This window comes from Macrobrachium nipponense, chromosome 32 (genome assembly GCF_015104395.2).
Source record: "Macrobrachium nipponense isolate FS-2020 chromosome 32, ASM1510439v2, whole genome shotgun sequence".
NCBI lineage: Eukaryota > Metazoa > Arthropoda > Malacostraca > Decapoda > Palaemonidae > Macrobrachium > Macrobrachium nipponense.
Window position 1 is genome coordinate 67,275,434 of NC_061094.1, and position 24,194 is coordinate 67,299,627.

The 24,194-nt window shown below is 36.0% G+C and overlaps 1 protein-coding gene across 3 annotated transcripts in view; it reads left to right on the forward strand.

The window, feature by feature from the left end:
* LOC135207562 (uncharacterized) overlaps positions 1-24,194 on the forward strand; it is a 136,869-nt gene that overhangs the window by 77,054 nt on the left and 35,621 nt on the right. For all 3 annotated transcript variants that reach the window (XM_064239393.1, XM_064239392.1, XM_064239394.1), the window contains 2 exons: positions 11,680-12,042; positions 22,428-22,636. In XM_064239393.1, coding sequence (XP_064095463.1) covers positions 11,985-12,042; positions 22,428-22,636 — 267 coding nt within the window. In that variant the 5' untranslated portion in view covers positions 11,680-11,984. The remainder of the gene's footprint in view (positions 1-11,679; positions 12,043-22,427; positions 22,637-24,194) is intronic.

Sequence of the window (24,194 nt, forward strand, 5' to 3'; positions counted from 1 at the left end):
TCAATTTTTTTTTTCATAGAAAACGATATATCTCAGTTAGTGTCCTCCGCGTATCAACTCTACTAAGGATCAAAGTTTAAGAGAAAGCAAAACTCTGGTCACGCAATATTTTACAAATCTGATTCGCATTAAACCTCTATAAAGAGAAAAATGTGCACCGCTAACTAACAGTATATACCTCGTTAATGCACGCCGGTATTTTTTCACCTTGATACCAAGATATGAAAGTCTTGAACATATGCATATTAGTTACCATCGTAATTTTCCCCCTGATTTAATTACTCTTTGAACTTCAATTCCAACCAGAGTGTGGCTAAAAAAAAGAAAAAAAAAACTTTATCGCTAGATTAACTCGTTGAAAATGTATCTATTTTCTTTGTAACAAGACGGAAATTGCGGTTTGCTAAGTAACAAATATTTCACAGAAACAGGGAATTTAATAGTACACTTGAAACTCTTACGGGAATTATCCCGGGGAAAGAGAGAATCTCTGGTCGCCCTGGGACAAATTATTACAGTTAACCAAACGGCCGTGAAATAGCTAAAACGGAGCAGTCTGGCCGGCCCCAAGGCTAAGTTTCCGGATTTTAGAAGCCTCTTCTGTATTTATTTATGCATTTATTTCATATGTGTACTTGCTAGGTAAATTCTGGAACCGTGGTTCTGTGTTTGAATTTATATCTGGAAGTAATTTGTTTTGAGTAAGGTTTATTTAGTGGAAGAGGATTTAGACTGAATTGTTAAATTACTGTTACAAGTATTTGTTTTCTTCAAGTTTGATTTATCATTAAAAAAAATTATCCTTAGTACGCGGTTTTTTCCGTCGGAGGAACCACAAAGTCCAAGAATGTTGAAAAGGAATGAACAACTTCATTATTGTCTTTGTAAATACTAGTAATTATTATGCGATTCCAATCAATTTGGTGTCCTAAGCACCTCAATCAACATTGCTTCAAGACAACAAAAACGATACAAAAACCTCCATTTCACTCTCTTTATCGTTAGAGTTTAGAAAATTGTTACTTTTAGATATTATGTTAGAAGGAAAAAAGTAGTCGGTGAACAGAAATCTCAATAATTTACTGAAAACAATAAACTCTTAAAAGATAGGTTTATACAAATGTCTTACTATACAAGACGAAAAAAAATCATCTTGATTTTAGCACATTCTTACTACACTAGTTGGAGATTTGCTGATTCCCATGGCCACTACTATATAAATATCGGATGATATATATATATATATATATATATGTGTATATATATATATAATATATATATATATATATATATATATATATATGTGTGTATATATATATATATATATATATATATATATATTATACAAACACAGAGAGAGAGAAAAATTACGTGATTCATTAATATAATAAAATGTTTTTTCGGAGTAGCCTCCGAAACCCTCTAGAATTTTATCAAGGAGAGAGAGAGAGAGAGAGAGAGAGAGAGAGAGAGAGAGAGAGAGAGAGAGCAGGCCTTCCCCCGTGAGAGATCTCATTTAAGATCTTAGTCTAAAGAGCCATAAAAATTTTCGGTCTGAAAGGCGCCTCGATGCCTAGTCTACCAAGAAAAAAGCTATTCCATTTCCCAAAGTTTAAAATCTCGAAGACTACGTTATGAAGGATCTTAGAAAAACAAAATCTGTTTTGGTCAAAAAGTTTCGTGGAGGAAATGAAAACTATTATGCCCGTTTGATTATTCATGTCGAACTGAGCTTAACGCAGCAACTTTTTCGAAACAATCTTAAAACATAGCCCGGCAATTCTCTGAAGTTTTAAAACAGGATGTAAATTAGATTTACGGAAAGTAAAACACTCTCTTTCTTTCCCATCGATGATGATATTCCCACATACGTTCCATAAAACTTGCAAATTTTGAGATAACAAAATGTGAAAGTCGAACACTAATTACCATTTCCTCTCGGTTCCCGGAAAGTAACGATACCATTTAATAATTTTTCGTTAATTAACAGAGTAGAATTTACCAAGGCTTCCATTAATGAGAACTCGTGAATCATATCTGGATCCCAAACACCAGTTTTATTTAAAAAATAAATCTATATCCTTGGTTACAAGTGACAGTCCTGTGAACGCTGCCATTGACAAATGACACTAGCTACAATGGGAAAAGAATAGAAACTGTTTACCAAGGCAGCCAAGCTCATTTTAAAAAATCATGAAATCAACGGAGATAAGGTTAAAAATTAAACGCGGTAGCATGCCATGATAACATTACAGGTCATTAAATTCTTTTTGAACACATTACATTATCACGCCATATTATTAAATAATCATAATTTTATTTGATATATATATATATATATATATATATATATATATATATATATATATATATATATATATATATATATATATTAAGGCAAAACTACTTGCACCCATTTCCCGCAAATTCCAGGCAGGTTCTGTTCACTTAAGCACCAGGAGTGGAAAAGTGCGTGTAATAGCAATCTTATCAAAAACAGCTTTTCTGTTTAGCTAGACTACCACCCAATGGATGCCGGTCAGCGAGAAAAGATGAATAACTGTACATTATGATACAAGTTACAAGAATGATTACATGAATGATTACAGCGCTGAAAGGATAAGAGAATATCTTAAAAGGTTCATGAAGTGCCTGCTGAAAGGTTATGGGGAGAAATGCAATAGTTGGATAACGTAACGACCCAAGACATTGATGAAATTGCAAGTGAAGTGGCTGCCATGGGTGTCTCTAGGTCTGAATGTATGAAAAGCTTGAGAAAACTGAAAGTTAAACAACAAACACAGGTATTCCTTCGAGAGCATTATGGAGTTCGTATTGGGAAAGTCTCACAGACAACCGACGGTTTAAAAAAATGTATGAAGTTCATATATATATAAGTTCATATATTAACAAAGGGTAAGGTTTGAATGGAGGTGCGTATGGTTTTTCGCGTCCAGTTTATGCCTCAACTTCCATTGGAAAGGATGTGAGGTTGAGTGTTTAAAAGCAGATGAAAATTTATAGTAAATGAAAAGGGGAAGTAAAAGTTACGGAACAACAGCGTATGGGAAAATAAAATTTTGACGAATAGGAATAATTCAGTGATAATTGGAAACATGGCACAGATCTGCCCCACATTTTTGTTTCTTAAATGGTCGTTTCTTTTTTTTCTTTTTTTTGTGATTATTCGGCCTCTGTAATTTCAAGTACAAAAACTGTATATCCTATGTCGAAAATTCTTCTTTCACTTAAAACTAAGATCTTGGGGGGATTACAGAAACAAATCTGCGACCCAAATTCTCTGATAGCCAGTCATCCCAAAGTTGAGTTCAAAACAAACAATGTGAGTCAGTGGCATAAGCGTTTCATCAGCTTTATTACAGTTTTGCCGTCTGCAAATGGCAGTTCCATTCAATTATTCGCAAAGCCATTTGAGTTCACTGTGTGCCACAGATTGCTAAGAAAAATTACCCTCGTGTTGTCGACCATCGGTCAAAACACGGGGTCGGAGAAGAACGAGTTCATTCATATAAACTACTGTAATACTGGTGGCTATATTTATGTAAATTAGCTTTTTTTTATTCAGTTAATCGATTGTGAGATGGACCATGTATTCGTGAACTGTTCCTAGGCATTGCAACCTTGAAAACTAGGAAGTTTTCAATAAAGCTAAGGACTTCGAATAGTTCTTACAACTATTGTTTACCTTAGATCACTTTTCATTTATTAAATGGGTACAGTGTGGTATAGCATAGCCAAAAAAAAAACTTTAATGCTGAGAGTGTAACGAACACTATCTCACTGTCTTGTGTTTTAATACCACTTTTATTCAATTACCTGGCACAGCAATCTTTGGCGAGATCTTAATGTGTATTAACACTCAGCATATCTGAAAGCTAATATGCTTTCGAAATATTTCCTGATATTTCGCCTTAAAAGGTGGCGATAAAGAGGAAAGATCTCGGTGTTAGATACACAGGCTATCCTGTAATTGCAGAATTCAATGAGGCATACAGAGACGAAACACAGACCAAAATTCAACCAGTGTGTCACAACTGAAACAGTTAGCTTGGCCATTCCCCTTATCAAAAATGGGGGGCTCTGGGGTGGGTGAGATGGGTTGGGGACGAGGGGGAGGAGGAGGAGGAGGGGAGGAGGAGGAGGAGGAGGAGTGTGTGAACCATGCAGTGCTTCGTGAATGCAGATTGTCATAGAGGAAGTAAGGGGATGTGGGCATGGGTGTTTCATTATGCATGTCCCGATGGAGGGAGTGAATAGGCCGCCGGCGCAAAGTCCGATCGAGATGCAAAGTCGGGCTTTTGTTCTCTGTTGTCATTCATCAGGTCCCGGGGACCGGAACGATTTTTGATGGGGATCGCCCCGCCGCGCCGAAGCGATTCGGAAACTTAAAAACAAACCGGCGAAAAAGAGATACGTCCTGATTACCATATTCGCGTATCTTTTAATTCGATGGCAACGGGATTGGCGGGACGGCGCCCTTGCTCTGTGGTGGCGGGGGAAAGGGCTAGAATCTCCCCAAGAGTAGCATCGGTCTGTGCTTCTGGGAGTGCCAGGTGGTGGCGTTGGAGGTATCTCACCCCCCATCCCGTGGGGGGGGGGGGTTATATGAATGGGGGGGAGGGTGTTGTGAGGTTGGAAAGTGTAAAACGAAGTATGAATAGGAGGGAATGCGAGATATCCATCAATAGTTTTCAGCAATACTAATGGCGCAGACAGGGCAAATTGATTTTTTTTTCTTTATGTTGGAAGTGTCATTTTTATTTACTTTTCAACATATTAGACGGAAAGTTTGACTTAATTTCTAATACATTTACTGGCAGGAATCGCCACAATGTGTACACATTGGTTATCCAAGATAAGTTAACGTTTACGAATTTCTTATTTATTGTGGCACTTTCAATATCTGCCTAAAAATTCAACGAATTCATATTACCGAAAATAAATAGACTAAAAACAGTTAAGAAAAATAGTGACTTTATTTACTGGAGTAAAGAAGCTTTTTGAGGCAAAATTTCTTCTGTCAGCTATACCATATAACTTAAATCGTTGTCTACTCCTTCTTCTTACATTTTTTTTATGAGGAATTTTCGGTAACATCCTGAATAATTGTCACCGAATTTTGAAAACCGAGTCTGCGTAACAGTATTTGAAATTGATGAAAGATTAACATAGCCCCAAAAAAACAAGCCATACAATAAATCTCTATAACACGATGATAAACCAAATCACCCACTACCTTTTATGAAAAAACAACAAAAAGAAAAAAAAAACACAGATACCACTCTACTCATCAAAGAAATGCCCTTGACAGACCTGTCACAACACCAACTCCGCTGCCAAAGGCAACAAAACTCTTGGAAGAAGAGTTCACCCAGAAACCCCATTCTTTAACTCTAGGAGCAATTTCGTGAGGCTAGACACCTAACGCAGACCTGAGACTCTTTAATTAGTTATTAATTAACCCGACGGGAACAAACTTCGCGGCAGGGAATTGCCGATTTGGATGTGGTACATTATCCAGCCGGGATAATCGCGTTGTAACTTACGCAATTAAAACACTTCGTAAAGTTCGTGTACACGAATGTGGCAATAAATGAGTTTACCACGTCAAGGAGGCCGAGTTATTCGCGTGAGGCTGCGCCGGTGGAATACCTTTGAATTCCTTCCTGATATAAAGGGCTTACGGATTTATTTCAACAGTACAGTGGGTGCGAAATACACACACACACACACACATATATATATATATATATATATATATATATATATATTATATATATATATATATTATATATATGTGTGTGTGTGTGTGTGTGTGTGTGTATGGAGAGAGAGAGAGAGAGAGAGAGAAGAGAGAGAGAGAGAGGTATATAACGTTCTAAGGAAGTAATTACATCTACGCATGCATACATGCAAACGTATATTTCCTTGAAACAAATGCACAATCTAAAACTATAAACCGAAAATTCCTTACTTCTTAGAACTGGTGTAGTTATTATCTAGGTAGTACGGCATATATTTAAAACAAAAGTCTTACCTAACGACTGACACTAGAGCAATTTTATGCTCGCTTAGTAGATGCAGTCAAATATCCAAGCAAGAATGTTTTTTTTTTACAGGAAGAACAAACAAAGCAATCATTTTAAACTCGGGTCATCAGTACTTTAAAAGACCCCTGCCAAAAGATTCCAGACCACAGGAGAGGGAGAGAGAGAGAGAGAGAGAGAGAGAGAGAGAGAGAGAGAGAGAGAGTCGTTACAAGCAACTCTGTCTTCTTCTGCATAATTATGACGAATGACTTCCTATTCATGACACAAGCGTCTGGGAATCCGTACAAATTATACAAGGCAAAATGGTCCTAAAAAAGAGAGAAAGGAAGTAGAGGAGAGAGAGAGAGAGAGAGAGAGAGAGAGAGAGAGAGAGAGAGATGAGAGGGGGATCTCATAATCTAACTCTCCATTAGAGCAAAGCGGCATTTGGTTCCGTTTCTGTCGAGTCAGACAGACGACGGCTGATGGCCCTCCCAAGTAGTTCAACCCTGCAATCTGTCGGGGAGCAAAAGTTTCGGAATATATATTCCATTCGGTATTCCCCGGACACTAAAAGCTTTTCGGAGAAGGTCCCGTCCCTTCCCCCCGGCGAGTGGTATTAGTCACTCTCATATACAGAAGATGTGGGGCGATCGTAAAAAACGGTGAAACTCTTCAAAAGACTTCCTGAAACACTGCAGAGAATTCCTAAAGACACGACCACAAATTCTTGATGACATTCGCAAATATACGAAGCAGAAGATGGCAATGAACAACTTCCGAATGACGCATAATTTTCTCTTTTTTTTTTCTTTTCTTTTCTTTTTTATCTTCCACGTGGAGGACTAAGCCGATTTTTTTTTCCAAACTTATATCTGTTTAGGTAACGTAAAGAAAATAGCTGTCGCTCTTCTGAAAGCATGTTAAATCTCATATATGAAACCTAGATTTTAAACCTTGAAACCTCTTAGCAATTGATTTTTGTGTAGCAGCACGTCCATAAGACCATCAAACAGCAGCCCGTTTTTAAATTAAAAATTGGTTGGGCTAATTAATCAGTTATAGTGTCCTAACTCCAGGATGCATAAACACAAATATATATTGTATTTAATATCAATTTCATCTTAAATCTTCTAAGTCAATGATAATATATTCATATTCTTTCTTTTGTCTATAAATTCTTACTGCTTTTTCAATAATCATCAATTTTCAGCCCAATCTTCTTCAAGGATCCTCCACCTGTATAAAACGTCATACACATATAAAGTTCGAATAGCTCCTCCATTTATATGGAGGAACAACTATCCACTTCATTATTCCTTCAAATCCTTCTTCCCACTCAAATATGTTTGTTCTCACCACCTTACTCTCAAATCACTTAACAAAATATAATAATAATAATAATAATTAATAAGTAAATAAATAAATAAACAAATAAATGACAAATCTTGAGTTTTTCCATATTTCTAAATCCCACCAATTCTTACCGTTTTGCATCATAAGAGAGAGAGAGAGAGAGAGAGAGAGAGAGAGAGAGAGAGAGAGAGAGAGAGAGAGAGACCAATAATATAATTCCTGTCTGTATGATAAAAATCCACAATTATGCAAATAAACTGTATTATGTATACACTACAATAATAAAGTGTTTACGTTAAACACCGAGAATGAACTCCGTTCAGGTGTTTCAAAAATTTTGCTTTTTGTCTTTTGTAACAATACAACTCATCTATATAATAGTGGACTTTTCTTCTACTAATGTTTTTCACGACACTGAGAATTTCTTAGCATTCCTGTCTCTTTTACCAATCCTTAAATATTACATGGTAAGGTTCACTTCAACCCTTTCTAGAGTAACAGTTAATAAATGTTTCTTATTAAAAGTTAATAATAAGTAAAGATATACATCTATCATATCGGACTTTCTCTGCTTACTGGCACGCAAATGACCTATCCTTCCATGAACCCACTACTATGCCTGTCCTACGAAACGCTGAGAGCAATGCCTCGAATTACCGAACACCCCCCCCCCCCCCCCGCACCCCCGCCCCACTCCGCCCTCACAATATTGGCGCCATATCGTAATTGCTAACAAATGGTGCTAGGGCGTTCGGTGTTTGAGAAATGCTGCCTCAGCCGGCTGAAACATCGATAAACCCGGCTGCCCCATCGCTGTCATTAATTTCAAAGCGATGGTTATGCAAGGCCTCTTAAACAAATCACTATTGTTCTATAAGCTTGCGAACGTGAGGCAAAGGGGGGGGGGGGGGGGATGGAGGGAGTGAGGGGAGGGTGGGGAAGGGGAAAAAGGTTGGGTGGGGTGGGTGTTATGAGAGTGATAGGAAGTTGGGGGGGGGGGGGGGGGAAGAATAGTGATCAGTTGCTATTTACTATAATCCATTATTTCAGATCCAATTATCTGAAATTGACGGGAGAGGGGCTTGGCTAGCGATGGCTCAGTGCTTTTTTTTTTTTTTCTTTTTTTTTTTTTTTTTCTTTCTTGCTTTATTGTTGAGTCCCATGGGTCGATGAAATGATATAATATATATATATATATATATATATATATATATATATATATATATATATATATATATATATATATATATATACATTCGTAAGGGAGTGTAGCTACAAAAAGATCGCAATTTCTCTACGACTTCACAAACAATCGAATCGTCGTACGTATTAGCAAGAGGTGAATGTTGGCCATTGAATTTTGTTAAAAAGAAGTGAAATGTCTGCCCTAATATTACATACTATGCCCACAACAAATAAAATTGATAATCTCATCTCATTCTGTGTTATCTCTCCCCTCCCACTTTGGATGCCAGGGTTCTAAATGGAGCCAGGTCCTCTATAATTCATTGGGAATATACTGACGCTTTTATCAAACGAAACCTGTTCAAGTGGTCATCTTGAAGAAGGCCTACGAGATGAAAAGATAGATGTTTAAATCTGATTTCTACTTTGAAGAACTGTTCCTTTTACACGTGATACTTAATCACTTTTGATACTATATCGGTTTACAGGATTTATACACTAAACAATTCTACATTCAGTAAATTTCCATAAAATTCAAAATACGTAGATTCTTTTCTTTGCCAAATTTTTTGACGTAGACAATTCAGCGTCTGCATATGCAAGTTAAGGAGTATTCGGATACAGACTCCTTAGATAACGATACTGTTTATAAGAAACCAAGTGCTGAATGTTCATTCCATGTAAACAAAAATATCACGCGAAAAAGTAAAATACTGATTGTCAGGCAAAACCTTTTCATCATAAGTTTTTCCTGGCGATAATCAGTTTCATTTATTTGTTCAAAGTGTTCAGATTTAATGAGCAATTCATCAGAATGAAACATGAAAAACAGGATTTTCCTAAACTTTTCAAGACGCCAATATATAAATACACACACACCACACACACACATATATATATATATATATATAATAATATATATATATAATATATATATTATATACATTCATACACACACACACATATATCATATAAACATATATAAACACATACATAGATATAGAATATATATGTGTGTTAATAATATATTATATTATATTTAATATATATATATATATATATATATATATATATCTATATAATATAAACACACACACATATATACTATATATATAAATATATATATATATATATATATATATATATATATATATATATATATATGGGGATAACCCAATCCAACAATGAAGTAAAATCCTCTTGTAGGTTAAATAAAATATAAATTTTCTTGTACAGGATTAAAGCTTTTCGGACCAAATCAACTTGGGTCTTGTACTAGGCCTTCTCCAATATATATATATATATTTATATATATATATATATATATATATATATATATATATTATATATATATACATGTATATATATATATATTATATATATATATATATATATGTTATGTATATTTATATAATAACATATATATATATATATAATTATAATATATTATATTAGTGTTTGTCTGAATAGTTAATATCTAGTATATAAAAATAAACTTCTATTTTTTCCCATTCTAAGGGAATACTATTCTAATATTCAATAACGCACCATAAATGACTGACGGACATTAGCAACGCGTGTTGCCTTTGAGTGAAGCTACATTACTTGTCTCATTTCTTTCACAAGTTATGAAAAGAGTCAAAAGAAATTCGAATGGTCTCAGATTGCAATCCTTGTTTCAGCATGACTTGAAATGTTGCGTACAATGAACGTTCCCTTTCTCGACATATTTCTAGATATTTCATGGAACTAAATGTTTTGAAATTCGAAAAGCACCGAATGAAGCAATTCCTCTTCAGAAGTGGGATCCAAACACCGCTGGTTAGACGCCTGAGTTTAGATCTTAGCTAGAATTCAGATCGGCTGAAATGTTCGGATACATTTTAACTAGGTCTAAATAAGCCCTTTACTAAAGTGTAGTGGTATAGGCTTGTTTTTTTTTTTTTTTTTTTTTTTTACAGTAAAAACTTATCGATTCACCTTGTTTTGTACAGAATGTTAGATAAATCGAAATAAGCCCTCCACTAAGGTGTAATAGTTGGGCCCTTTTTTTCAGTCAAAATTTATTGATTCACCGTTTTTGCACCGGATGGGAGATAAATCGATGCAGCCCCTTCATTAAGGTGTAGTAGTTGAGCTGTTTCTTTTTTTTTTTTTACAGCAAAAAGTTTTCTTTTTTCTTTATTTTTCTTTGTTTACAACAGAGGTTCCTCTGCTGTGAGGCATCGGAAGGAAACAGCCACTGCTGCTGCCCCTCCGACGATCAATTGGTACCTTACCAATGCACGTCTTCGCTTCCAGTTCCAAGACAGGGAGGGCTGGGAAAGACGCGTCCTCCTCCTCCTCCTCCCTTCTTGGAGATGTTACAAGACGCGTAATTCTCACGGCTGGAGACTATCTGTAATGGCAGGAACGGGGAGAGGCTAATGCATTCACCGAGGACCTTGATAATTTTATGCCGTGTTTCTCTCAGAAGTTCAATCACATCCAATAATTGCGCCCTCAAGAAAAGAAGGAGGTCCTTCCACGTCGGAGATTGAATTTGGAATGAGAATTATAGAAAGTTTTTGACGAGTGTGTTGCAAGTTAAGACGGTGATGCAAGGATTTATCGGAATCAAAAATTTTCCCATTCATCTATTCCGTCGGATTCGGAAGTTTTCGCGCATCATTAGTTAATCTTACAGAATTGAAACCGTGTTCCCTAAATCAATTTCCTCTCATTTGGGCACTTAAATGAGGTTGAAGTATTAAATTGCAATACTTTCGGTCACTTTCCTTTTCACTGAGTATGATAATATAGAACTTCGACAACACACTAGCTTTATTTAGAAAATGAACTGCTTGATATTAAAAGAAAGAATGTTTAAAATCTTACCAAGCACGGAATAAAAAAAAAAATAGAGAGAAAAAAAACCTATGAGCAACATTAGATTCGCCTCATAATTCAGGTAATTTCACCTTCTAGTGAAAAAAACATAGAAACAAATAACACAATTGAAGGAAGATATAGACGAGAAAAACAACCCTTTTTTTTTGTGGCATCAGTAGCAATTGATGGCTAATGCTATTATTTATTTCTTCCCCAGATAAGGAGGCTGTGCACTTCCCTGATTTCGTCTGTACAACATCCAGTCATCAAGAGAGAGAGAGAGAGAGAGAGAGAGAGAGAGAGAGAGAGAGAAGGTCTTCAATCGAATCAAATCATGAACGAAATATTCAAGATCCGGGAAGTACAGGAGTGAATGGGAAAAAGTGTACGAGCTCACCTGGAAGAAAAACGGAAAACGGAAAGGGCTGAAACTGAAGAAAGAGGCAGAGAGAAAGAGAGAAAGCGAGAGACCTGCCATCATGCACTGACGAAGGGACTCTGCAAGGCCTGGACTTAAGAACAATGGACGGACAACGCTTCTTAGAATTAGGGATACGTTTGCTGGCTGCATTTCTAATAGGTAAGTCCTTTTCGTTATTTTCAATGCATGTACTACCTTTTTATTTCATGCCACTTTTCATTTACGAATCGTGGAAATTATTCGATAAATGTTTCTTATTCTGAGACATTCCTCTCCTTATGCATCTGCTTATGTCAGTGTAATATCTGAGGTTTTTTTTTATCTAGATTCTAGATCTAGATTGAAAGAGTAGACCAGCACTGAAGTAACAAAAAACATGTTAATGGCCTCTGTGATGGATTATCATATTAGCCAAAGGCTTACTGAATATATTTTTACAGGTTAATTCAATATTGTGTTCCGTTCACAATAGAAAGATAATGGATACGGATATACTGTTCATTATTTACCCTCGGGTATATCCCCGTTTCAGACCACTCCAGATTTTATGAATAACCCAAATCCAATATCCATACCACATACCAGATATTATATTAATAACTGGTAAGCTAATATAGCTATTCCTTTCATAACTAAATACAGACCAGCAAACTTAATTAACAGATTTTTTGTCAGTTCTCGCAAAAACACTCACATGTATTCAGAAAAATGACATAAACAGAGACAGATAAAGTTGGGTGGGGTCTATGAAGCAATATCTATCGACCAACGAAGTAATTGATAAATCATGTTATCAATTTCGTTTGACAAATGGAATTAAATGCTTAAATGCTAACGAGAGATCATAATGCTCGCTATTCATATAACGCAGGAAATAAATGGAACAATTTTCTATTCCAATTAGGTAAAGCAAAACAACAGAACAACAATTGGTATTAATAAAGTCAGTATTTCAACATGTATGCAAGTATATACGTATATATATATATATATTATATATTATATATATCTATATATATATATAACAACATACATATATATATATGTGTGTGGTGTGTGTGTGTGTGTGTATAGACAGATAGATAGATACATACATAGTTAAGGTCACCAGGTGACATGATAAAAGAATAAACCGATTCGACACACCTATGGCAGTTGACATTTGAATAGAAATTATAGGCACCTTTGCACGCTCTGAGACACGTGACCAAATAAACACTGCGGCCACTGCCTAATCTGTACGAGGATTGACAGCAGAGCGACAGCTTTCATTATTAGTTTATTTCGAGAATATCCGCGAACGATTACGCATTTTCTTCTTGCCGTTCAAGAGCACATGATATTTTTTTGTCTCAGTAAAATCCTGTGGCAGCATGTCAGGTGAATTACGTTACTAGAATTTTTTATGAAATGAATTTCATTCACTTTCTCTAGTTGTACATCAATAATAATAATAATAATATAATAATAATAATAATAATAATAATAATAATTAATAATAATAAAGCTTGTTGAATCACCGGTAAGGATAGTTCGTGTATTTTCCCCACAAATAAGCTTATATATATTTTCTGTCGCCACTAACCTTTGCAATATTTTTTTTTTTTTGCCACAACCAACCTTTGAAATATATTTTTGTCACAACCAACCTTGGGAATATTTTTTTTTACCACAACCAACCTTTGAAATATTTTTTGTCACACCCAACGTTTGAAATTTTTTTTTTTTTTTTTTTTTTTTTGCACAACCAACCTTTGTAATATTATTTTTTGTCACAACCAACCTTTGAAATATTATTTTTTTGTCACAACAACCTTGAATTTTATTTTGGCACAACCAACCTTTGAAATATTCTTTTTTGACACAACCAACATCTGAAATATATATTTTTTTGTCACAAACTGCCTTTGAAACTATTATTTTTGTCATAACCAACCTTTGAAATAAATTTTTTTTTCACAACCAACCTTTGAAAATATAAAATATATTTTTGACACAACCACCTTTGAATATTTTTTTTCTTTTTTTTTACACAACCAACCTCTGAAATACATTTATATATATATATATATATATATATATATATATATTATATATATATATATATATATATATATATATTTTTTTTTCTTCTTCTTCTTCTTCTTTTTTTTTTTTTGGCACCCAAACAAACCAACCTTGAGAAATGTTTTTTGTCACAACCAAACTGAAAAAATGAACCAAAAATTTTTTGGCTTAGGTGAAGGCATGGACCGCTTTAAATAAATAACATGCAAATCGTGAAGCATTTTGGCCTCCGCCGGATGTTTTATGAGGAGCCAAAAATGCCTGCACAACATAATGGGAATTTACATTCAATAAATCTAATTAGGCACATTAATGAAATTCTTGTTTGACGATTTCGAAATGATTTTCTATCAAAACACCAACACCATTAGCTTCGAACTAATGAAAAATGCAGTTTGATTATGGTAATGGTCGTCCGTATATCTGCCCTGAGAGGTGGAAGGCGCGGGGGCGGTGGGGGGTGGGGGCCTTCCTGACCGGGCTAGGGCGGTACCGGCCAACATATTGCCCATCTAATTAGTTTTCTATTATGCACAAGGCACTTAAAGTAATGAATAATTACCATCTGGGGCAGCCACTGTGCTCGAGTAAAAGCTGAATGTAAGTACCTACCGCCGTTTGAACTGTCAGATTAAAATCGCACGCATAAAAAAATATTGCCATAGAATGGAGTCAAGTTATTTTTTTTCTATAATATGCAATTAAAATTACTGCCTTATGTAAATATACATTTATGTGCAAGTCCTTTTTTTTTTTACTTTACTACTGAAAGCAAATTGGGGTTTCATTACGGCTACATAAATAAATTCCTAAAACACAAAATGTAAATAAATAAATTCATAAAACATACAAAATGGAAATAATGTAAATAATGAACGATTTATCACTATTATTCTTATCTCTGTCTTCAAAATATGGAACTGAACTCTTTAACTGACCAAGGCTTGGCTGCATTTCAAATTACACAGAGATTTCAAAAGTAGCCTCAAAACAACTTGAGCTCTGTACTCATAAAAGAGTCTGTGGTGCGCTGAGATCATTGTAAATACCATAAGAGTAAATGGTTACCTTGGTGCTTGTTATTCTACAGCCTCCAGAGGTAAAACAAACTAGCGTATATCAGAGTTTTTCGCAATGCCCTCATTCCCCAATTGTCCTTCTAGCTAATGCCTGAGATATATACAATAATAAACCACTTCCATGATTCTGAAAGAGAAAAATTTGGCACAGTATTTTCCACTACTATTCTTGCCGCCTTACAGCCAAGGGTCTGCCTCTCTTACCACTGGGCCCTATATAAGTGTCTAGAAACAAGACAATTTGGTCCGAACCTTGCAGTGGTACATAACGTCCCGAGGAGTAGAGGCAAGCCGTTACCATTCTCTCTTCTATTACCACCACTAGCTGACAAAGATCGTTTGGTTGCCCACGTCAAGATGGTCTATATCAATAGACAGAGAGAAAACACTGTGTGATAATTAGATATATAATTTCCAAAGTCCTTAATTTATATATCGCTTTCCCATTGCAAAATTTACAAAATCTTATCATACATACATGAATAATACAGAAAGTTTCCAAACCGCTTCATGGATGGTAAAATAGAGGAATAAATATACAAACGAATTTATTTATTATTTATTTATCCGTATATTTTACAATCCATGAAAATGTCTGGAAATATTTTATTCTATTCTTTACTACAATACGTTTTGTCAAATGTAATGGGAAAACGATACGCAACTTAAGTACACTGGAAGATTCAACTATCACAAAAGATTCCTCGCGGCTGTTGAATACAAAAAAATGAACGAAGAAATCCAAACAAATAACAGCTTCCCCAAAAGGCAAACGAGCGTCTTTCCCTTGGCATTCAACCTCTTGGGGAAACGTTCATCTACTTGGTACGATAAGGACTGATTGGGTCTCAAGTTCCTTCAGATCAGGCTTATCCTGGATGAGTTCAGTCACGTTTTGCCCACTTTATTCGACGATAGGAGAGAGGAAAGTGCTCCTCGGCATCAATTCCTCGGAAATCTCTCTGTGATAATGATGGATTGTCGGGTATACGCGATCTGTGTTTCAAATCCAGCAGAGCGCCTCAACGGCGTGGTTGGTATGGTATTAGCGTCCCACCTCGGTGGTCGCGGATTCGATTCTCGGCCATTCCATTGAGGAGTGAGAGATGTGTATTTCTGGTGATAGAAGTTCACTCTCGACGTGGTTCGGAAGTCACGTAAAGCCGTTGGTCCCGTTGCTGAATAACCAATGGTTCCATGCAACGTAAAAGCACCATACAAACAAACAAACAAACAAACAAATCCAGCAGACAAGACTGAGCGAGTGTGTTTTCAAAACGACTGGTGGCAGTGAATGGGTCACATCTTAAATTTCTGGTAATGATGAAAATGAAAACGAATTCTATACCCATCTGAGAGAAATTAACTGTAGTCATGAATGTTTTGAAAAATATTTTTTTTTTAAACTACGTTTCTTTCGAGACTTTTGCTGCATTTATGTTTTAAGTAACAGCAAATTCGTTGGCGACCATGTGAATCTCGTCCTGTTTTCATTTATCACCTTATTCAGTCAACATCTAAAACAGATATAGAGAAGAATCTTATGATTCAATATTTTTTTTATCTTTAGTTATCATCTATTTGATCTGTAATGTCTATTATTCCCATACTAACTATCCTATTTAGGTTCTAATGTACCTGAACCTTGTGGTAAATGCGTAAGGCCCAATTTATGACCGAATAAATTAACTGTGAACTAAAATGTTTACTATTACCCTAATATTTGTCTGAAAAAGAAAGAGAGGTGATGAAATAATATTACTGGGTAATTTTAAACGCTCTTCTTCCATAATTTTGTATTTCTTATCATTTTTGTAATATCCTTCAAATGGAAACCATACTGTTTGGAGACTTGAATTTCCAGTCATTGGTCCCTGTGGGCATATTTCAAATGAATAGGGATCAACTCCTGAATAATAATAATAATAATAAAAATAATAATAATAATAATAATAATAATAATAATAATAATAATAATAATTTATTATTATGAAGAAAGAAAGTATCACTCATTGATGTCGCAATACCATGGGACACCAGAGTTGAAGAGAAAGAGAGGGAAAAATTGGATAAGTATCAAGATCTGAAAATAGAAATAAGAAGGATATGGGATATGCCAGTGGAAATTGTACCCATAATCATAGGAGCACTAGGCACGATCCAAGATCCCTGAAAAGGAACCTAGAAAAACTAGAGGCTGAAGTAGCTCCAGGACTCATGCAGAAGAGTGTGATCCTAGAAACGGCAAACGGACTAGTAAGAAGAGTGATGGACTACCTAAGGAGGCAGGATGCAACCCGGAACCCCACACTATAAATACCACCCAGTCGAATTGGAGGACTGTGATAGAGCAAAAAAAAAAAAATAAAAAATAAAAAATAATAATTTATTATTATTATTATTATACTTTGGTATAACAAGAGAGACCAGAAAGGCTGTTCTCTCGAAAAATAAATAATCGTGGCAAAGCTCAATATAATAATAATATTTTGGTATAACAGGATAGACGAAAGAGGTTTTGTCTCTCTCTCTCAAAAAAAAAAATAATAATAACAATAATGAAAAAAAAAAAAAAAAAGAGTAAACCCTTGGCGAAGCTCCCAAAGGCGTGTGAAGCCCCGTACGCTCTGTGCCCCCAGAGCCGCCGCAGTTTGGAACGACGACGACTCCCCAAGTACTGGAGTAAATCAAAAAGTTTGGGGGCTGGCGACATCTGCCACCTGCCGATCCTCATTACCAGTTTTTGTGGAGAGTCAGGGGTGGCGGTTTTCGTTTCTTCTTCTTGCTCTAATGAAGGAGAAATTCGGGTCGCAGGGGGGTGCAGGGGACGGGAGGCGGGGTGGGGCGGGGGGTGTTGGAATGCCCTCCACACGAAGATGGGATAGGGAAGGATGAGGGATAGAATAGGAGGTGAAGCAAGTCAAGAGAGAGAGAGAGAGAGAGAGAGAGAGAGAGAGAGAGAGAGAGATAGGTGGGCGCGGGGGTGGGGGTTTGCCCTCTACACAGAGATGGGATAAGGAAGGATAGGAGGGATAGAATAGGAGGTGAAGCAAGTCAGGTGATAAAGAAAAAGAGAGAGAGAGACAGAGAGAGAGAGAAGCCAAGGATGATAAAGATGATTCCTTAAATGAAATATAATAAAATACAAAGGCTTTTATTTCATATCCTTGAATTACTAAACAGTTAAGAAGCGGAGAGAGAGAGAGAGAGAGAGAGAGAGAGAGAGAGAGAGAGAGAGAGAGAGAGAGTGTGTGTGTTCAAGGATGGGAAAGATTATTCCTAAATTGAAATCTAAGATGGTACCTTTAATTCATATACTTAAATTACAAACCACATAAGAAGCAAAAAATACAATGAAAAACAATGTCAAAGGAATCGATACCCAAGACTCCAAAGATCACGCGTCAGAGAACAACCAAAAAGGTCTATAGACATTTTCAATCAACGTTTTGAAGAAGTCCAAGAAATGTCTTCAATATTAATCATGCTCCCGACTCCGATAACCTCTATAGAAAGATAACTTCTATAGAAAAAGTTGGAAAGACCTGGAAACAAATATTCTGACATCAAAAGAGTTCCTTAGATTTTGCGAGGGTCTGAGTTACTTTAGATATCACGACATTGCTATCAAGATAGGTGTAGCCAGCAATCTGTTCTTAAGAGCCTTACGAATTTGTTCCCCAGATTTCCTGGAAGAAGAATTTGAACTAATTCGTAAGCAACTTTGGTCTTTAAAGTATCCTGACCATATAATTGAGAAAGCAATTCACAAAGCAAACGTAATTTTCTACCGACCCCCTCAAAACAAGACCTAAGAGACACCCAACAATAAAATAAAAATTCCTCACCTGGACAGAATTAAGACAGTGACTCAGACCCTCGGAAAATCTAACCCTTTTGCATTTACTTACCCAAACACCTTAGCCAAATCTCTGATTAACGTCCAACAAAAGACATTCCCCAAGGAAACAGGGGTTGATGAAATCCCATGCCAGGACTGTGACCAATCTTACATCGGATTTACAGGAAAATCACTTCCCCAGAGATTAATACAACACAAACGGTCAGTTAGGTATGGGCAACAGAACTCAACTATTTTCAACCATATAAATGAACATAACCATAGAATAAACTGGAATTTGTCACGTATAATTTATAGCAGCAACTGCCGGTACAAGAGTCAAATGATGGAATCGTCCTTAATAAAAGAGAAGCAGGTAACGAACATCTCAAAAGGAGCATGGGTTTCATGTGATCGACAAGGTTTTCATTCAACCAACGCTTAAGAAGAATAAAGGAAGATTATCAGCAGGGGTGACCTAAATTGGCTTACCTGTGGATGGATCTCTTGGTATAAATACCACCTTTTCTGTAAACTTTTGTCATTCATATACCTAAAGAGAGAGACAGCAGTCTCTAAAATATAGTACTTTTCTCTCTATATTTTGGTGTTTTTATGGGCTTCTTTTATTATATATATATATATATATATATATATATATATATATATATATATATATATATATATATATATTATATATATATGCAGCTGTCACGAATAGTGGGTAGCTCCAGAGTACGATATTGCAATGGGTGCCTTCCACATTCATACTTAACTGCTGAATCGCGCACGAACCCCTCGGTTGAATAATGGCTTAGCGGGTTTAGTAAACGACCACTGTTTCTCCTTATCAGTGTACGATTCCTGGAATAAAGTTTTCCCTTCCATTCTGAAACTGGAATTGCAGGTTTTCAGGGAATACTTATGCAAAAATTAGCATGGCTGTACATGCATGTATGCGTGAATACATGCATAAATACATGCAAACTAATATATATACATACATATATATACATATATATATAACACAGGAATTTAAAAGCATTTAGAACCCAACCAAAACACTCCCTTTGTAACTGCTGATACGAAGAATTAAAACAAGCTGGATGAACTTTGACGATGTAGTGGACACAACGAGGAGATCAGCCCTTACTTACCATTTCAAAAAGAAGAGAAAAAAGTTCCGTATTACCCTCGTACTCCCTTTTACGATCCCCCTTTCGAAACGGCTATTACGTCACGCGTCGAACAACCCCTAGCAGCTGGAGCAAGCAGGAACTGCGAAGGCCATCAGGCAATACTCGTAGCGCTTCAGGTATACCAGTCCGACCACTAGCAATCCGATACAGGCGCTATAAATCGGCCATCTGTCATGGGCAATCAGGGCTCCCTCTCCATCTTCTCGCCGGAGTAGAAATGTGACATTGAATTAGTTAGTCGTTCTGGTGATATATATCCGGCAGCTTCTGGTATGAGGTCGGCCATGGAGCAGACCATGATTTATCAGAGACATTGTGACCGTAGATGGAATAACACGAGGAGGATTTGTCTGTGTCTACAAGTGCGTGGACACTTTTTAAAGATGACGTTGTCTTTCACGCACAGTCATCCCGTTAGGAAAACAGTTTCAGCGCCGAAAAAACATTTAATAGCTTCGGCGAAAACCTTTTCATATTGAAATTAGGTTCAAAGAATCCCGCCGTTGGTAAAACCGCAGCCATTTACTTTCATGAATTTTTAATTACTGCGTGAATTTATGTCTAAAAAGAATATTCTCTTTTTTTTTAATGTTTCGATTAATGGGTGGCGACAATATTTGCATGGCGGTATTTTAGTGATCAAAAGCAAATCAAATATATCTAACATATATTTCGAATATATTCTTTTGGTGTTAGAGAGCGTTTAATGAACTCCTATTTTTATATACAGATCCAAACGCAGTTTAAAAAGGGAATTTATTTCTCGAATTCATGAGTATCCGTTTGTGTCAACGCGTTCATTTCAATAAACTCTTGAAAATGTTTTATAGACTAAAGTATTTTTAACATTATGATAGTAATAATGCTGAAGACACAGCTAGTCAATCTGATGATAAGGAAGGAAAAATCTACACAGATTATCATGATTATTTTTATACTAAATAAATTATTATTAGCATCAGCATCAGCTCTGATACGGAAAAAAATACATTATCATCATTATTACTGACTATTTTTTTGCCATGATATTTCTGTCAAAAGACGAAATGGATTTACTTAATTTAAAAGCCCTTCTTTTCTTACGGATGACTAATAAAAAGAATTATTGCCAATTCAAGACAATATCGCAACTATAAACGCTAACCGCAGACCTGCTATTCTAGATTACCGCATTTTGCATGAATTGTTATTTTCATTTTCTAAATTTGCTGTAATTTAGTCCTCTTAAAATACTGAGAAATTCCGTCGAAAAAAATACATTGTGAGTAAATGTTATAATAAGTTATGTTCAGCAATGAACAGAAAAATCATTACACAATCTGTACTTTCAATAACATACGAGACAACCGTAAGCTCAAGGCAATTCGTAAGGATCACTGATGCATAAAGTCAAAAAATGACATCAATATAAGATGAAAGTAAGACGGGAAGGCCTAGCCCAGGGGACTTTGCATCCTGCCTTGCAGTTCCGACCAAAGTACCAGTACATTCATTCTGCATACTGAAACAGGAAGATATAGCGAAATATAATGTTCGCAGGCTGGAGGACAGCAATTAGGTGTAATTTAATATCTGTACACAATTGTAGCTAAACACAGAAACTAAATAAAGATATGCATTGCAATTTATGTGAAAATAATGAACACTTCTGTGACATCACATATCTCCATTGAGGCCAAGCTAAAGATATCTGGAAACTGCGTGTGTGAATTATCAACTCCTCGCATATTCTGCCATCAGAGAAATGGCGTCTGTAATTAACCCTAATATACTACGTTATTGACTTGGTAATTATGTGGTTAGTGCTATACATAACGTTAATGCTAATGACGTCCTTGTTTGGGGCCGCATTAATCTACTTCGGAAAGCGTCCCCTTTCTTTGGGGTATAAAGGTATTGATCCGAATGATTTTGCATCTAGTGGGTTCCTGGGGCAGTTGGTAAGTAAGCACACGATAAATGTTTACTGGTCTATGCGGATCAATGGATAAAAGCTTCTGGTTCTACATTACAGAACATATCAATGCATCATCATTTACTCTTTATGAATTCATTCCTGTTGTTGATATAGTGTCTCAAAGTAACATGAGCATTTCAGAATTTAGCTTCCGATTTTCAAGGGATTCTCATCATAAAGTGGTATTGATGAATACTTATGTCAGTCATTATTGCATAATCTAAATTTATTTTTTATTCAAGTGATTATTATTTTTTTATTTTATTATTTTTTTTCTATTTCTACGAAAAACAGTATGGAGACTTTATCCTAACTTCTTTGTCGTTTCAACCCTTACACCTGATAAGAAGGACTCCTATCCTTCTTCACTACATCCTCCCATTTTTCTTCCCAATACTCAGGCGTGGAGGGCGACCTTCTGCAGGGAGTGGAGGTGCCCTTGTTTGCCGTAGCCGGGGGGCGCGTCAATCTGAGCTGCATGTACGACCTGAGGGCGACGGGCCTCTACTCCCTCAAGTGGTATCACAACGACACGGAGTTCTATCGGTACGTCCCTACCGAGCTGCAGCAACCGGTAGACATCAAGCGAAGCATGAAATTCCAGGCTAATGTGAGTATGATTTGATAAGGGGATCCGCCCCGCACTTCGGAGGATCTTGTGTGTTAATTTACGTGAAATGGGTGGGTCTCCAGTGGCTTTTGGGGAAGGTATGGAATTGGTAAACATGTAATTCCCATGTTTATGGTACACTATATATATATATATATATATATATATATATATATATATATATATATATATATATATATACATATAGTATTTATACATACATATACACGAATTAATCGCAAAGTGCTTAGTGAATAACGTTCACGAAATCAATTACGCTGCTTTGTGATAAAATTGTAGCAAATGACATCTAAAACTCATATACAAAAAAATATATAAATTTAGAAAAGAGACTTAGGCTGAAGGTAAATATGACAAGGTCCAAAAATGTGAATTGCTATTTTTTCCACCGAATTCATCACTAAAGATTATTTATTGATCCTCCTACTTCCACGACCTCGCAAAAATAAAAAATCGCCAACTCCTCAGAATTTTTTTTTTTTTTTATCAAAATACGACAACTTTAACAGATTTCCCAAAACCTCATTACCAACTTTTATTAATAGCAAATCTTACAAGGGTCTTAACCCGCTCCCTTGCATAATGTGCCGCCTACCAGGAGCATTGCCTTTGCAAGCGTAATTGGGTAATTTACCCCCCGTTGCAATTATGCCGCTGAATTCCTTGTTTATAGGAGACAGCTACGACCCCTCGCTCAGGATTCAACCTGACATCATAGCTCATAAGAGTCGGTGTAATTCCGAGGCTGCAGGAGGCCACTCGGTCCATTTGCATACGATGAAGATCTCCACCGTTACCTTTCACTGGGTCGTCTCAGTAAATCCAATTACATTTTTAAATGTACTTTGCACTTTTGATGCGCTTCCAGGCCGCGTGCTATGTGCCACTTATACTGATTAAATAAGTAGATAATACATGCGCTTTATTTTTATTATTATTATTATTTTTTGGTCTATCACAGTCTTCCAATTCGACTGGGTGGTATTTATAGTGTGGGCTTCCGGATTGCATCCTGCCTCCTTAGGAGTCCATCACATTTCTTACTATGTGCGCCGTTTCTAGGATCACACTCTTCTGCATGAGTCCTGGAGCTACTTCAGCCTCTAGTTTTTATAGATTCCTTTTCAGGGATCTTGAGATCGTGCCTAGTGTTCCTATAATTATGGGTACAATTTCCACTGGCATATCCCATATCCTTCTTATTTCTATTTTCAGATCTTGATATTTATCCATTTTTTCCCTCTCTTTCTCTTCAACTCTGGTGTCCCATGGTATTGCGACATCAATGAGTGATACCTTCTTCTTGAATTATTATTATCATTATTATTATTATTATTATTATTATTATTATTATTTTCATTATTATTTTACATCCTCGTAACCAACTTATAGTACTCCATTTTCCATGTTGCAAATTGGAACATCGGAATACTGCCATCTATCCCTTCCCCTACTCGCTAACCACTTCTGCACATCACTCTTTGTCATTCTTTCACTACATCTTACGGAACATTTACAACACAGGCAATCTATCTGA